Source organism: Podarcis filfolensis (assembly GCF_964270895.1).
Source record: "Podarcis filfolensis genome assembly, chromosome: 4".
Classification (NCBI taxonomy): domain Eukaryota; kingdom Metazoa; phylum Chordata; class Lepidosauria; order Squamata; family Lacertidae; genus Podarcis; species Podarcis filfolensis.
Window position 1 is genome coordinate 44,933,009 of NC_139607.1, and position 15,970 is coordinate 44,948,978.

Genomic DNA, 15,970 nt, shown 5'->3' on the forward strand with positions numbered 1-15,970 from the left:
TAGCATGTGTATTGGTACAAACATATGTATGCATGCAAAAATCCTGAATCATGATGTCATTACACAAACACACATACACAGAGAGAGAGAGAGAGAGAGAGAAGAAAACAACAATAAAAACATAAAAAAGACGGGCTTATAAACCACATCTGTGGAAATTGAAAGGAAAAACACCATTTTGAAACACATTGAATAGTCTTTCTTTGCAAACAGTAAATGTAAGCATACCTTATTTTTGTAATTTTGGTCCTGTAGTATTAATAGTGTTCCATGTGCCCCAGAGACACAGTTTGATGTCATATAAAAAATCCTGCACACAATTTAACAGAGCATTGTATATCTTAGAGAATTTAGCCCCCACTACTGGCAGACGTAGTGCTACAAAGCAGGCTTAACAGAATGGCTACAAAAGGCAGGAGCTTTTTCTCTGTTAAACACAGTGAAAGGAGCATGATTGGCTTCAAATCAGCAGCATTTTCAAATGTTACATTTTTCAGCACAAACTGGTACTTCGGAAGATTGTATTTCATGGCATAGTTAGAATACTTCACATAGTGAAAAAAGAATATATAGTTAGCAATTATCCAACAGTATCTTTCTTCTTTCCACAAGTGTGAATCTGATTGACTTCCTTTGTTATGTGTAATAATGTTTTTAAGAAGCTTAGAAGTAGGGGAAAACATCAAAGGAGGTATATTGCTGTGAGGGTCACATAGCAACTTTCCTTCAAAAAATGGTATATACATTGGCACAAAGAAATGGCACAGTAGCCGGCAAGGATAAATTAATAGCTGCAGCGCTCATTATTCATTTGAAGTTTCTGCTTATGTTGTAAGGTGCTAATACCATACTCTTAACAAGGCCAATGTAATCTCTTTCTAATTCAACAAAGAAGAAATGAGAAGTAGGTTGCAGGAACAGAGATAACAGTCCAGTGCTCACTTACTGCCCATTCAGTCTTCCCAGGTGTGTCTTCCCAGAGCCGATCTTGGCACCAATGTGGTCCGTGTGGATCAGGCATCCCCAAACTCGGCCCTCCAGCTGTTTTGGGACTACAGTTCCCATCATCCCTGACCACTGGCCCTGTTAGCTAGGGATGGTGGGAGTTGTAGTCCCAAAACAGCTGGAGGGCCGAGTTTGGGGATGCCTGGTGTAGATCGAAACACTTAATGCAATTTCTACAACAAATCTCCCTTTAATCTTGGTTCTCAGCTTCAACTACCCATCTGCTAAATTGGAACATGAACAGTTTACCTTCACAAAGTTGTGGCCCTCCCAATATTGTTGGATGCCAACTCCCATCAGTGCCGTCCAGCAAAACCAATGATTAGGAATAATGGTGCTGTAGTCCAGCAATATCCAAGTGCCTGCAGCTTCCCCAATCCCTATTACAGAATTGTAGAGTTGGAAGGAACCTGAAGGATCTTCAAATCCAACACCCTGCAATGCTAAAGCATCCATGACAGATGGCCAACCAACCGCTGCTTAAAAACCTCCCATGAAGGAGAGTCCACCACCTTCCAAGGGGGCTTGTTCCACTGTTTAATAGCTCTTACCATCAGAAAGTTATTCCTGATGCTTAGTCAGAATCTCCTTTCTTGTAACTCAAAGCTTTTGGTTTGAGTCCTACTGTCCAGAGCAGGAGAAAACAAGCTTGCTATATCTTCCTTGTGAAAGCCCTTCATATATTTGAAGATGGCTATCATATCTCCTCTCAGTCTTCTCTTTTCCAGGCTAAACATACCCAGCTCCTTCAACCATTCCTCATCAGGCTTGGTTTCCAGACCCTTGATCACCTTGGTTGCCCTCCTATGCACATGTTCCAGCTTGCAAACATCTTAAATTGTGGTGCCTAGAACTGGACACAGTATTCCAGGTGTGGTCTGATCAAGGCAGAAGAGAGTGGTACTATTACTTTTCTTGATTTGGACACTATACTTCTGTTGATGCAGCATAGAACAGCATTAGCTTTTTTTGCTGCTGCATCACACTGCTGACTCATGTTAAGTTTGTGGTCCACTAAGACCCCTAGATCCTTTTCACATGTACTACTAGTCCCTCTGTCTTAAAGGAATATCAAATGGATACATAAATCAGCATGTCTCCCCATTCTCTTATATGAGGGGAATACTTGGCACTCAGAGTAGGGATTGCTCCTCTGTATAGACAATTTTTTCTCTTCATAAGAATGGAGACAGAAGCCACAACCGTGCCTTAGTGCTATATACACACACAACAACTGCTTAATAAACATAGCTACAACAGACACGTGGAAGTGTAGTTAACGTTAATGTCACAGTACCATGACTTTAAAAGTTGTTTAGGGGGTGGGGAGGAGAAATAAATAAGCATCTCCAGAAATGGCACTTAAAAGCTGTTGTGTTAGAGCTTTAAATAGACTGAAAAACTAGATGAAGTTTTACTGCATCTTTAACCATGGCTTCACAATTGGCATTTTAAAAATACTTAGAGCTGTAAAATCAGTTCACACTAAAAGAGAGTAATGAAAGCATGGGATTAATGATCTTTTAAAAGAAATGATCCATTCATTTGATCTGTCTTTTGCTTTCTGCTTTAAAATTAGGACAAACTAATCCAGTGCTTATATATAAGGATCGGAAAGGGGAATGCAAGGAAAGAGAAAGAGGCCTAATGAACATTTTTGAGATATCTACATATTTTCTTTATTTAGGAATATGGTACAATGACTTATGCTTCTTAACCTCTCTGGCTGAAAGTAGCTTTAAGTCCTAAACAAAAACCCATATTGTTTTCAATAGTAAAAATACCGCTATCCCAACAAACACTTCTAGCATCTATAAATTTCCAGCAGTTATAGCTCATAAAATCACACACAGACACTAGCCTTATTGAGAGAGATAAGCATTATATTGCTTTCTGAGGGCTATTAAAACAAGGTGCATTTGTACCTTGATATTGCGATTTGCTTGTCAAGCCTTGAGTAACTGACAAAAAGCCCCTGCTCTGTTCTATTTTGTTGTCATTGTTTATTTTTATCCCACTTTTAAGACAAAAGTTTGTCTCCCAAAATAGCTCATATAAATTAATTTAAAAACAGACTTGAGACACAGACTTCAATCTCTGGTTTACACTACTTGAAAGTAGTGTCAACTGCTGCGAAGCCAGTAGTAGGTTTCAGACTCCCTATCCTTATGAGTGCCATTCAGTACCATATTTAAGCTTTCAGTTCACCATCAACAGTGGTCACAGTGCATTGCAAGACTCAGTCATCAACATTACAAAGACATCAGTGGCTAGATCCTAGTTTCCAAGAAATGAGTGCGGCCACCCGGAGTAGCAGATAAGAAACATTCATATCCACGACAGCTTTCTGATTCCAAAGCATTAAGCTAGACCCAGAAATTCTCACAGACAATGTCTTAAGAGAGTAATAAAAGTCTCACCAAAACCTGGTAAAGCCAGGTGCAGAATTTAATAGAATGGATAATGGAGCTATATTCAAGTGATCTTTACTTTTTATTTTCTACATTAATAATTTATATTAAAAAGCTAAATTGACTGGGACAGGAGTGACTAAGCAATTTTTATGTGACTCTCAGCAACCTTACCAATTTTAATCAAGGCATAATACACATTCTACCTCCTGTTTCAATAACGTTCCATTTTGATGGGCCTTGCTAGTATTTGGGGTAACTGAACCACATGCCAGATGATGACAGGGGGCTCACTAAAGTGGAAATCTAGGGAGTTGTCTCTGCACCAGTTTCCCTCTGTTCATTAACACCAGGCAGTGAGTTCTGTGTGTGCACAAACCATTCAGAATAGTGGCCTTTGTCCAAGCAGACGTGAGCAGGAACCTGACTGGCTCACTCAATTAATTCAGCTGCTTGCTGTCCCTTCCACAACTGAAGAATGGCTGTGAGCAGAAAGGGTGGGCAATGACTGGACAGCTCATTGTGCACACATGCAATACTGGTACAGTTCAGCTATCAGTGATGATGGCTATACTCTACTACCAGTGTCAGAGGCAGTAAGCCTCTGAGTATCAGTTGCTGGAAAGCAAAAGCAAGAAGAGTGTTGTTGTACTCAGGTCCTGCTTGCAGACTTCCCATTGGCATCTGGTTGGCCACTGTGAGAATAGGATGCTGGACAATATGGGTCTTTGGTCTGAACCAGTAGGGCTCTTCTCACGTTTATATGTTCTTAAGTAAAACACTTGTTTCATTGATGTTGATATTAAGTTAAGGCAGATATTCAACTTTCCCAATGAATTCAATGGGTTTTTAAAAGGTTAAACCGTGGCTGGATTGTTTCTACTGTATACTATATTAAACCAATCCATCATCAGTCTCCAGGTCTGGAACCGACTGTGGCTTCAGTCTAATTTTTGGCCATTTTAACTGCCTATCACAGCATCCTTTAAGAATTACTTCTGCTAAGTGAAAGTAAGCTCTGTGTTTTGTAAGGCTTTTGTTTCAGAATCCAGCTGTGAAAAACTTCCTTAATAAATGATTTATAAATGATATTTTAAAAGTGTTATACTCATACGTGAGAATTATGCTGGAATAGTGTTCTCTCAGGAGCCATAAACAGATCAGAGTTCACTTTCTGCTACGAAAACAGAAATATGAACCTCATAGGGATATTGAATCGCAATATGCTGTCTTGGAATTAAAAATCCATTTTGTCTCAAGTCTCACTGGAAAAACCAACACTGGCTTGTTCCTAAAAGTCAATTTAAACTTTTAGCACACAAACAAAAGAACATTGAAGCAGATGTTGTTCAGCTTTCAATTAAGCACCATCATATTCCTAAGAGAAACAAATGAATACTTTTGCATTGTAACTGGAAGTCCATTGATTTAATTCATAATTATCAGTAAGCAGCAAGCGCTTAATTTTATCCTGAGTCTTGTTTACAGAGTCATTAATTTAGGACTTCTACTAATATTACTCTTAATACACATTTGGGGCATGATCCAGTGAAAGCAAAGTACTTTTAATCCTGTTGATGTCAGTGAGACCCATTTAAGTATGTTTAGCTCTGTTTAGCTCTGTCTCTGAAATCAGTCCTCTCAAAAGAGCTGTGACTGGTTCACGTTCAAAGTCACAACGTTAAACAGAAATAGTTGCTATCGTTTAGATTTTAAATTGTGTTTTTGAAGGAAACTCCATCAAGGTTTCAGAAACTTCAGATGAAACAGGCTGGGCAAACAGGAGCTGACAAGTTCAGGAACTCCAGAAATGTGTGCAAGTTAGTTTGCCCAAAGTTTCAAAATCCTATAGATCAGCTGCATTGGTAATGGCTATGAAATACAGTGGTCATATGTTCTATTTGACAGAGGGCACATCTCAACTGAAGGGGCAGTGTTCTATTTAAAGGATAATACCATGAAAACATAGATGTATGGCTACTGCAAGGAAAGGTGGCTTATACATAACCAGAAAAGGAGCACAAAAGAAGTCTACTTAATAGTTTCTTTGCAGCATGTCATGCTGGATTGTAAGAGAGCTGTCAATTGTAAGAACTGGTTGAACTAGCTGGGACTGCTAGAGATAACCTTAATGGTCATGTTGGAGGAGCTGAGTAGCTTTTTCCTTTTTGAAAACTACAAAATCTATTCAAACATTAGAATTTGTTGTTGGAATACAACTCCCATCATTCACCAGCCATGGACTATGCTGGCTGGGTTCTGATGGAAGTTGGGGTCCTATACCATTTGGAGGGCACCAGGTTGGCATTTGCAGATCATCAAAATCAACACCAGAAAGGAGGAGCAGGGATTGTCTGCCATATTCTATAACAGAACTCTAAAATGTTATTGGAGTTTCCTCTGTACAAATGCACAGCATTTGCACGTTTGATTGCACAGGGTGAAACTAGTTGTGTAAGGGTCATTGGTGTGATTATTATTTTGTTAACTGCTGGGGTGAGGACTAGAATCATGGTGTGTGGATTATTTAACACTTTGCCCCAAGTGATGGTTCTACTTTGTCTCCTTGCTTTCTTACAAAGGCTACTGGTTTTTTGTTTTATTTTTCACAGAATTGCAAGGGCTAATGCAGTTAATGATGTTCAAGAATATCAGTTACAGGTAAGCAAATGGTTTTCACTTCCATTGTCATAATTACACACAGGTCTGGCTTACAGAACACAATGGAAATCATTAGTTAGGCAAGCGTTTGCATAACGAGTCCACCATTTCCATTATTTCCTATGTAAATATTTCTAATCCAGGATTTTTCCAATTTCTCGCTCCAATCTTTCAGAGATTTCTTCCTAAAATGGCTGCCCAATCAGCAAAAGAAAGGAAAAGGGGAGAACTGATTTGTCTGCTGTCTTAGGTGCCCCTCCCTGCATAGTTTCTGCCCCCAAATGGCTGCCTCTGATCAGCAAAGCAGAAACAAGCAAGGGAATAAGGAAGTGGGCAAACTCCCAATGTCTGGATATCTGTTGATTGTGAGGTATGGGCATAATTCTTTATGCGCAGATAAGTAAATTTTTGCATAGCGAGCAGGCAGATAGCTGAACCTACGTGCATCGCAATAATGGTCTGCCACTTCTCTCTCTTTCTCTCTCACACATTCAGTGAGCCTCTTATGCCATCGCCTCTTAAAAATGTTAGCCATTTGAACAATCCTGAAATGTGTTGCCTATTTTTTCTTGATAAGCATCATTCTCTTCTTTTTATATGCATGAAGTTGTTGTTTTTTTATAAAAAAAACACACAACAAAAACAAAACAGGCATATTAAGAGGAAATTAAAATAAGGATTCAGGCTGTAGATATTAATATTTCTTATTGGAGTAGGTGTCAGTTCTTGATATCAGGTATCACATTTAACTACAGCTACATTTATTTGGCTGCCTTTTCTATTCCCCTCGCTGCAATTATTGTGATTTAGACTTGGGGATTCTTATTTGATACCAGATTTAGTTAGTTATCTTCTTACTGACCCACATTTTTCCAAAGTGCCTCTTGGTTGGCTGCCTAGAGAAATATCACAGCTGATTACTTCTGTGCTCGTTTTTAGTCATTAAAGTGCTGTATTTCCACTGGGAGATTGCAAGTGATAGCTCAATATTTCACTAGTAAAGTCTTAGTTGTTGTTTTTTCCACATGAGGCTAAAATATCCCATAACTGTATCACCCAGAGAACGGAACAATGTTATTATATAATGTTCTCCTTTGTAAAGAATGAATCAAACCCAAAGGTAACTTCCTCCAAGGGAAGCAGTTTTCTCTGATGGAGGAGTGTTCCTTATCACAGGGGAAGGGAACATTTGAGGCCCAAGTACAGTATTGGTTGTACTGTAATTACAGCAATACGGTTCATATGGGAACCCAATCAAATCTAAGGAGATGAGATGTTAATTTAAAGTGGGCATGATACTATATCTATTCTTATTGGTACTGTTATCTGGTTAGATAAATCCTAATTAATTGTATGGGTTAACAGATAGAATACACCTCCATAAATCTGTGCATAAGAAAAAAAAGTTCTAAATAAAGTGTACTTTGGGTTATGTTCAACACAAGCAATGTTTTCTGCTCATACAGTGGGGCTTCCTCTTTCTCTCCTCCCTCCCTACATGCCCAGCCATCTGCTCTGGAGAATCCACCAAAACTCTGGAGCAGATTTTGCGGGAGGGGTTACTGCAGGAAGCTAGAGAGAAAGGGAAACTCGTGTCACTTGTGCATAAGTCCGTGGCATGAACATAACTGCAGTGCTGGGCACCACCCTTTGTTTTATTTATTCAGCATCGTTTCAAAGGCAGCCCTACCCATTTGAGAAAAAGAATGGGAATACCTTCTCCTTTATGGTGCTTTTATAAATATTTGCATTAGAAATACAAATCTACTGACCGACTGATTTCAGAGGTCATTTTTTTTAGTCAATCAAATTACTTCTGTTTTTTATTTTACCTATTAATCCGCCTGATTAATTAGAAATTGCACCCCTGCTTCACATAAGCCAAGAACCCCCCAAAATTGCCATGGTTCTGCAGGGATATGACAGCTCTTTTCATAATTTTCTTATCATTTTTATTTGTTTCCCAAATTTTCTGAGACAGGGACTCCACACAGCTTACACAAATTGAAGCAAGATCTCTTAAGTGTGCGCATGCCTTCTTCCCAGATCCACTGCACCCTCTGCACATACATGCACATTTGCTACCTAGCTACATTAGCTTGGCATTTGATACAAAAAAGAAGAAACAGTCCAGAGAAAGGATATATTATGTACTTTATCTGCTAATTAAAAGATAGGTATGTGAAGTTGATCTACTCATGAATGAAGGCTTTTAAGTTCCCCCTACAAGTAGCACCCCCCTAAAATCTCCTTCCAGGTTGAGACCATTTGGAATGGTGCCCTGTCAGATATTAAACCATATCATTAGATGAAGGGTTTTTTTTGTTTTTGTTTTGTCTGTCCTCAATGTGAAAGAAATATGGGGTGAAGTAAGAAGTTGATTTTACCCCATAGTTCTCTTATTTTTAGTGAGGTGTTCAGGTGAAGTCTTAACCACTGCCTGCACATCTGTCACAGCCTTATGCTACAAATATAGTCTAAACATACAGTAGCATCCATTTTTGTTAGGGACTGAAGAAAGGAACAGGTTTTGTGTATCATCAACTTCATTGAACCATATAGTCCACACATTCACATATTAGCGTGATACACCCATATGTGCTTTGAAGTGTGATTTTCAAAAGATGCAAAGAAGAAATGAAAGGCAATGCCCTCTTTTGCATGTGACACAAAGTCATACCATAGTTTAGCACAAATGAGCAAATGCAAAAGCTTCTGGAGAGGAGATCACAGTTGTTTTGCTCCTCAACAGCTGCTTTGTTGCTGTGCTACTGTGCTGAGGGAAGCCATTATTTGGCTTAGCTGTGTTGTCTGAACCCAGGCCCATGATTTAGTGCTCATTGAGTTGTAAACCACAGGGCAAATGTTAGTTGCAGCTCATGGTTTGCCTGCCGAAAGTTAAACAAAGAGTCCCGGTTTGAACATCATCCAAAGTCAAACCATGGCCTTGATCAGCACTGCAGCTGAACAAGCAGGGAAGAGTAAAGCAGCAGAGATCATTTCTCTGAGTGCCTACACATGTGTTCATTCATGTTAATCATAGTCAGGATGGCTGATGGAATACTTAGAACATTGCAATGCAACAAAGTTGTCAAATATATGTTCTTCCCTGTCCTGTAAGCTAATCAGCTGAATGCAAACTCTCTACCCTTTACCGATGCAGAGAAAAACATGAAACTTTAATAATGATGCCCTCTAAAATTTTAAAAGGTGATGAAAACACTGCTGTATATTTTAAAACAACCTTTTGTTTTTGGAGGTGACAGCCATTCAGCCATCAAAACACTTGCAACTACATAATGAGAACACCCGAGAGTTCCTGTTGAAATGCATTAAAATGGTTTATATTTTGTCCACTAAGTTTGATATCTCTACTGAAACCAACTGGGAAACACTTCAGAGGATGAAGGCCTCATCTGACCATGTCTGAGTTACAGAGCATATGAAATTAAACATTATTATTTACTTGATTCACGTGTGCAGCAACTGCACACCAGCATGAAACTGAAAAGCTTTATCTCTCACAGATGTGAAGGATCACTCCTGACAAGTACAGCAGCTACATACACAGTTGTACAAAATAAATTATACATCATTGAATGAAGTATGAAAACTAAACAGGGAATAATTTGGGATGAACTTAGCTTTAGACTTTTAGTTTAAGATTAAACATGGGGAGCTTCACTCTGAATGCTAAGTACCGTATTTTTTGCTCTATAAGACGCACCAGACCACAAGACACACCTAGTTTTTGGAGGAGGAAAACAAGGAAAAAAATATTCTGAATCCCAGCAGCCAGAACAGCAAGAGGGATCGCTGCGCAGCGAAAGCACCTGGCTTTTGGCTTCTGGGATAGCTGCGCAGCCTGCATTCGCTCCATAAGACGCACACACATTTCCCCTTACGTTTTAGGAGGGAAAAAGTGAGTCTTATAGAGCAAAAAATACGGTAACTGCTTTATATTCTTCATAAAATGTGGTAACCAAAACACATTATTCAAAGTAAAATGGGGTGCCAAATAAAGCAGTAACATTCTATTCTAATACCCTTTTAACAATACTGTTGATACTGCAACCAGAACTGGCAGTTTTGCAACTTTTCATCTGAGAATTTTTGGTGCTCAGAGATACCAAAAGAGGGAGGAGGGGTTAACCAATGTAAATTGCTCTTTGTGGTGTTATTTGTTTGATTAGGGAACATTTTGGGTACCTGAAACAAAATGCTTTAGGATAGGAATTTATATGGGGGAAATGCTGCAACACTGTTTTTCTGATTTGAAACATTCTTCATAGCTGCTTAAGGAGGGAGAGGGAGAGGGAGAGGGAGAGAGGGAGGGAGGGAGACAGGAGATCCATCACAGATCTCCAACTGCTTATCGTGCATCTAGTTTGGCCCTCAGTCTATAGTCAACTTTGCTACACTCTTCTTTTAGTTTCCTTTACTCCTTAGGCCAGGCATGGCCAAATGTGGCCCTCCAGTTGTTTTGGGACTACTATTCCCATTATCCCTGACCACTGGTCCTGTTAGCTAGGGATGATGGGAATTGTAGTTCCAAAACAGCTAGAGGGCCAGGTTTGGCCATGCCTGCCTTAGGTGATCAAAAACCTCAGGTGCTTTTCCATTTTAGTTTGAGTCAAACCAACAGCTTCCTCTCAAATAAGTTAGACTGCAAACTGTTTAGCTTCCTGAATAGCCCTTGCCACCAAACCCAAGTCAACCAATCGGTGTCAGAGGCTTAAACACCATGAAGACAATATAGTATATAGACTTAAGCTTTGTATTCCACAAATTTGGATGAAAATTCCAGTAGATCAACATGATGAGAAGGCTGACTTTATTTAATAAATCTAACACCTGATCACTAAAAAAAAAGATATCAACCACATTTCTGTGACATAAAGACTAATGAGAACTATGGATATAATATGTGTGAGCATATTCTGATTCACTGACCAAAACAGACAGCTAAGCAATATGCTGCTATGGACACTGCATCTTGTGTTGCCCCAGAAGAATTCGTTCCTTCATGCTGCATTAAAATTAGATCCATCAAATTAAAAATAAATTTAATGATGACATAAGTATGGATGACTTACACGCAGGCAACACATAATTCTTCAATGAATTAGCTGTACTGCTTAAGGAAGCAGAATATATAACACTGGGAGTAGGGTGAGATGAGAAGGATATTTGGTGCAATGTTTATTCTGATAAAGAAATACTGAAGTATAGTTTGTTATTGCTAAATGAAGAAAAGTAGGAAAGGGATGTAGTAAGAACAGGAAATTCTCCACTCTGATCCCTGCTGGGGATGGCTAAATAAACCATACAGAAAAGGCAAAGCAGTCCCAATTTCCCCTCTGTTTTGTATTCTATACTGCTTCATACTATAGGTTGGACAGTCATCATTTTTTGAATTCTCCTCCTCTATGATCAAAGTTCCATGCAAGTAGTAAACTAGCACATCAGGGGAAAGAGGTTAGGGTTGCTCTTTAGAATATATTTTAATATACACCCTTTATATATATATGGTGCTGCTACCAACTTTAATAAATGGAATAACATAGCATTAGTAACACAAAATTTGCAATTAAGGTTGTGATCCTAATCATGTTGACTCATAGTAAGTCTTACTGAATTCAATGGGCCTCCACCCAGGTAAGTGTGGCTATGATCAGCTTATGCTATTGTTGCATCCTAAACAACTACTGCTCAAAAGTATATTGTGACTCGAAATTAATGGCCTGGGGATGACAGATTAGCTGGCACATGCCTTGGAGGAAAGGGTGAGAAGCCAGGCATCACTAATTTAAATGTATTTTCTTTTATTGTCAGAAATAAGTGATGCTTTAAAAGCTATTGTCAAATAAAGACCCACAAAACAAGAAGGAAACGAATGTTGATTAGCTGTACTGCAGTATCTTTTTTACTTGTGTGAACAAGTAATTTTATTATTGTTAATTATTTTAGCATATACAAATTGAGGAATCATTAAGTCTACAATCCTAATCCCATTTACCTAGGAACAAAACCCACTGAATTCAACAGGATTTAGTTCTGAGTAGATAAGGTTAGGGTTATGCTGTAAATCATATCAGTTTACAATAATCCCCCAGTGTATAAACATGGAGTTAAATACCGTATTTTTTGCACCATAACACTCACTTTTTTCCTCCTAAAAAGTAAGGGGAAATGTCTGTGCGTGTTATGGAGGGAATGCCTACGGGTGGCATGCCTACGGATTTTCTTCCTCTAAAAACTACGTGCGTGTTATGGTCGGGTGCGTGTTATAGAGCGAAAAATACGGTACCTCCAAGTGGTGATAATATCTGCCCTCTAGATGAGAGCCTATGGGAAACCAATTTGCAACAAATACACATACAGATAAGAAAATCTTGAAGTAAAAATATGTTATAGGTGAGTCCTACCTTGATATATTGCTTGGTTGTGGAAACTTCTGGATCCTCGGACTCTATCCATATTTTAGCTAAATTTTGTTCTGCCTCAGTTAACCAGTGGTTAAAGTTTTTCATATCGTGATGGAAATTCCTCCATTTCTCCACGGATCTGTCAAATCTTCTGTAGAAGGAAATAAAAACCATGACACTATAATTTAGGACATTATATGATTAAAAGTGGTAGGTCAAATGTTTATAATGCATTTAAAATATTAATGCAGGATATGACTGTGATGCCTTTATAGCAGTGGCTTCCCACCTTTCTCCCTATGGACCACTTGAAAATTGCACAACAGAAAAACATGCAGTACTCTGGCTATGCCAGAAATAGCCCTCTTGTGAGCAGAAGAGGTTCTCTGCTCACAGAAAGATGCCCTTGTATCCAAGCCTGTGGGTGAATTGCATAATTCTATGTTTCTAAAATCTATTTGCGTGGCAGAATTGGAAAATAAAATATCATGTTGAACACACAAACAAACAACTTATCTGGCTAAATTTAAATTCACTGTTTAAATTTACTTTCCCCAACAATGTGCAAAAGCTAATACATATAATTTATACATGTAACTGTGAAGTTCTAATATATTGCCTAGACCACTGAAGTGTGATGGCAGGAACAGTAGTGCTTTCTCATAAGACTGCAGGAAACCAAAGTCTCTCGCAAACATTTCCCACAGAAGATAAGAAAACATCCAGAACCGCTGTGAGGCAGCAAGTTAAAAAACAGAATATTTAAAGTAAGGAGTATTACAATTTTAAAAGTAAATATACCCTCTTATTGCATAAGAATGATTTCATAATTTATAAAATCCTCCAAGCTTGTGTTAGACACAAATTCATTTTGGGGTGAACTCCAACACAGTGCAAAAGGGCATCTGCTCATGCAACAAGACTTCTCTTTCCTTTCTTCCTGCCGCAGCCTCATGCGTACCCCAAAGATCTGCTCCAAGGGTTGGGGGATTCTCCAGAGCCGATTTTGGTGTTCATGGGGAGGGGAGAAGGAGACAGGAAGAAACAATCTGGAATTTCCATCACAGAAGCAGATTTCCATTTTGCAAGTGGATGGATGTCTCCCACTGACTGGCATATTTTATTTATTATTGGTACCAAGACATGGTCTGAAGCCAGATATAGGGAGTAACCTTGCCGAAAGTAAGTACATCTAGGTCTAGCCCAGAGGTTAGGAGCTGGAGCTGAGAGCAGCCCAGGTCATCTTTGACGCTGGAGGAAACCACCTGGAAACCCTGTGCATATTGCCTTGAGTTTGTTTGTGGAAGAAAGGTTGGATATACATGTATTGAATAAGAATATATAATTAATAATGAACCTGAAGCAAGTTAACTCTCTTGATAAAAAACAACAACCAGAGTTCAACAAACTCTACTAAAAAAAATTAAACAGAGTAATAATACATATTACCATTACTGTTTTGTATCTCCTGTGGTTCTGATACTTGAGTCTGATGCTTTTTGAGAACAATTACAGTGGAATAGGATTCTGTTGGTCAGACTCTACATCACCAATTAGAGTAAAAAGAACTAGAATGGTCTGAAGTGCCTTTCTGAGGTGAAAAACGATCCTATTATCAATACCGCTAAGTTCCTGAAGAGACAGGTACTCAACAACACAAAACCAGCAGTCTTTTCTTTTTTCATGAAATAAGCCATTCCAAGGCAAAAGAGACCATCTATTGAGAGATCATTTTTAACAAAATCCCACTATGTTATTGATCAGAAGTCATAGGAAGATTTATTTCATCTAACTACAGAATTGTGTCTTAGTTATTACATAATCAGATTTCATTATAATTTTTAAATATACAGCTCATTCCTTTCTAATAAATGGTGTGCATTTTCCCAAAGGTAATGCTATCTTGAACTTTTGCTTTGTGTTTCACATTTAAATCCAGATGAAGCATGTTTTTAGCATGTCAATTTCAAAACAAAAAAAGTTTCAAAACCGCCCTGAGACCTCCGGGTGTAGGGCGGTATATAAATTCAATTCATCATCATCATCATCATCATCATCATCAATTCTGCCATTTCTAAAATTTCATCTTGAATCAAGATCATAAGCCTCTATCCTTGAAAATTATATTACACTGTAATATACTACAAGACTATTTCTGGCCAGAAGTGGTTACAAGTGACAAACCAGCCTTAGCTGGTAAAGGCACTACATGCCACAAAGGACACCTGGGTTTCTAGTGGCAGTGCTAGATCTAGGAATTCCCCCAGCTATGAACCTGCTGTCTTAAGATAGCAATTTCATTCAGGATAGGTGGTAAACAAGAAACATCTACCTATAGTACTTTCGTCTTGTCAGCATTCAAGTTGTTTATTGTCCCTCGTACCACCCTATGCAAGTGATTGGCTGTGAGCTCTTCAAAGTTCCTTGTCTACGTTGTCAGGCCACAACACTGTAAACCACTTAAGAGATTTCTTTGTGTATTCAACTGTACATAGATAAAATAAACAATGATATTGAACCCATACAACTGGACTAGACAGTGTAGTGCTCAGATTATGCACAGTCCACCTTAATTCGGTACAAAGTATAGATGCAATGCAGCAGAAAACACAACTTTTGTCTTAAATGAAAGCAACCTCAAAAATACACAGAAAGAATACATGTTTCTTGTAACTACTTATTGCAGAGGCATACAGTAGATCAAAAACCATTTCCAAGTAAATTATGTAAAGATAGAAACTCAAAATATATTGTTACGAGTTTCGGGGTGTTGAGATGTGTGCCAGTCCCCTCTAAAACCCAGATCCAGCAAGTGTGGGTGGGGTCCCCTCCCTCAACGTATAAAGTCAGATTTTAGAGTAGAGAGTTAAAAGGAGCAGTGATGTGACCTAGAAGTAAAGCAGCAAACTAGAGAGAAATGAGGTATGAGAACAATGTTTGATTTCTGTTTGGATTCAAGTCAGCGGCTATGGGAGAAGTAAGACCCATTTGGAGTGTTGATGCTCTGAATCCCACCATTGCAGGCTCAGATTATACATATGTGTAAATAAACCATATATCATAAAGACACCATAGTCTTCAGTATGCCTCATTCCCAAAGGAAAAACAGACTCTGGGTAAGCACGTTGAACCCCTGGAATCCTGCACCACTCAGGGGTGGCATGCAACAATATATTTTAAATCTATGCCAATAATTTCCTATAATGGTTCTGTATAGTTTTAAATTTGAAAACTATAAAAATATCACTTAGTAGTCTAAAAATGTTGAAATCACAAATTACTCAGGTTCTTTTATCTACTTAGCATTCAGAATTAGACTAATAAGTATTAAAATGAGGTCTTTTTAAAGGGAGCAGGTTAAGTGCAAAAAGAGTATGTTTGATTATCAAAATACATTTAAAATTCATGACTTTTATTATAGAACTTGTAGCTGACAAAAATATAGCCTTTTTTACGTTCTACAAA

At 38.4% G+C, this 15,970-nt stretch overlaps 1 protein-coding gene across 19 annotated transcripts in view; it reads right to left on the reverse strand.

Annotated features, from left to right (window-relative positions):
• Positions 1-15,970, reverse strand: part of DMD (dystrophin) — a 953,416-nt gene that overhangs the window by 423,138 nt on the left and 514,308 nt on the right. For all 19 annotated transcript variants that reach the window (XM_083612216.1, XM_083612211.1, XM_083612219.1 and 16 more), the window contains one exon: positions 12,506-12,656. In XM_083612216.1, coding sequence (XP_083468342.1) covers positions 12,506-12,656 — 151 coding nt within the window. The remainder of the gene's footprint in view (positions 1-12,505; positions 12,657-15,970) is intronic.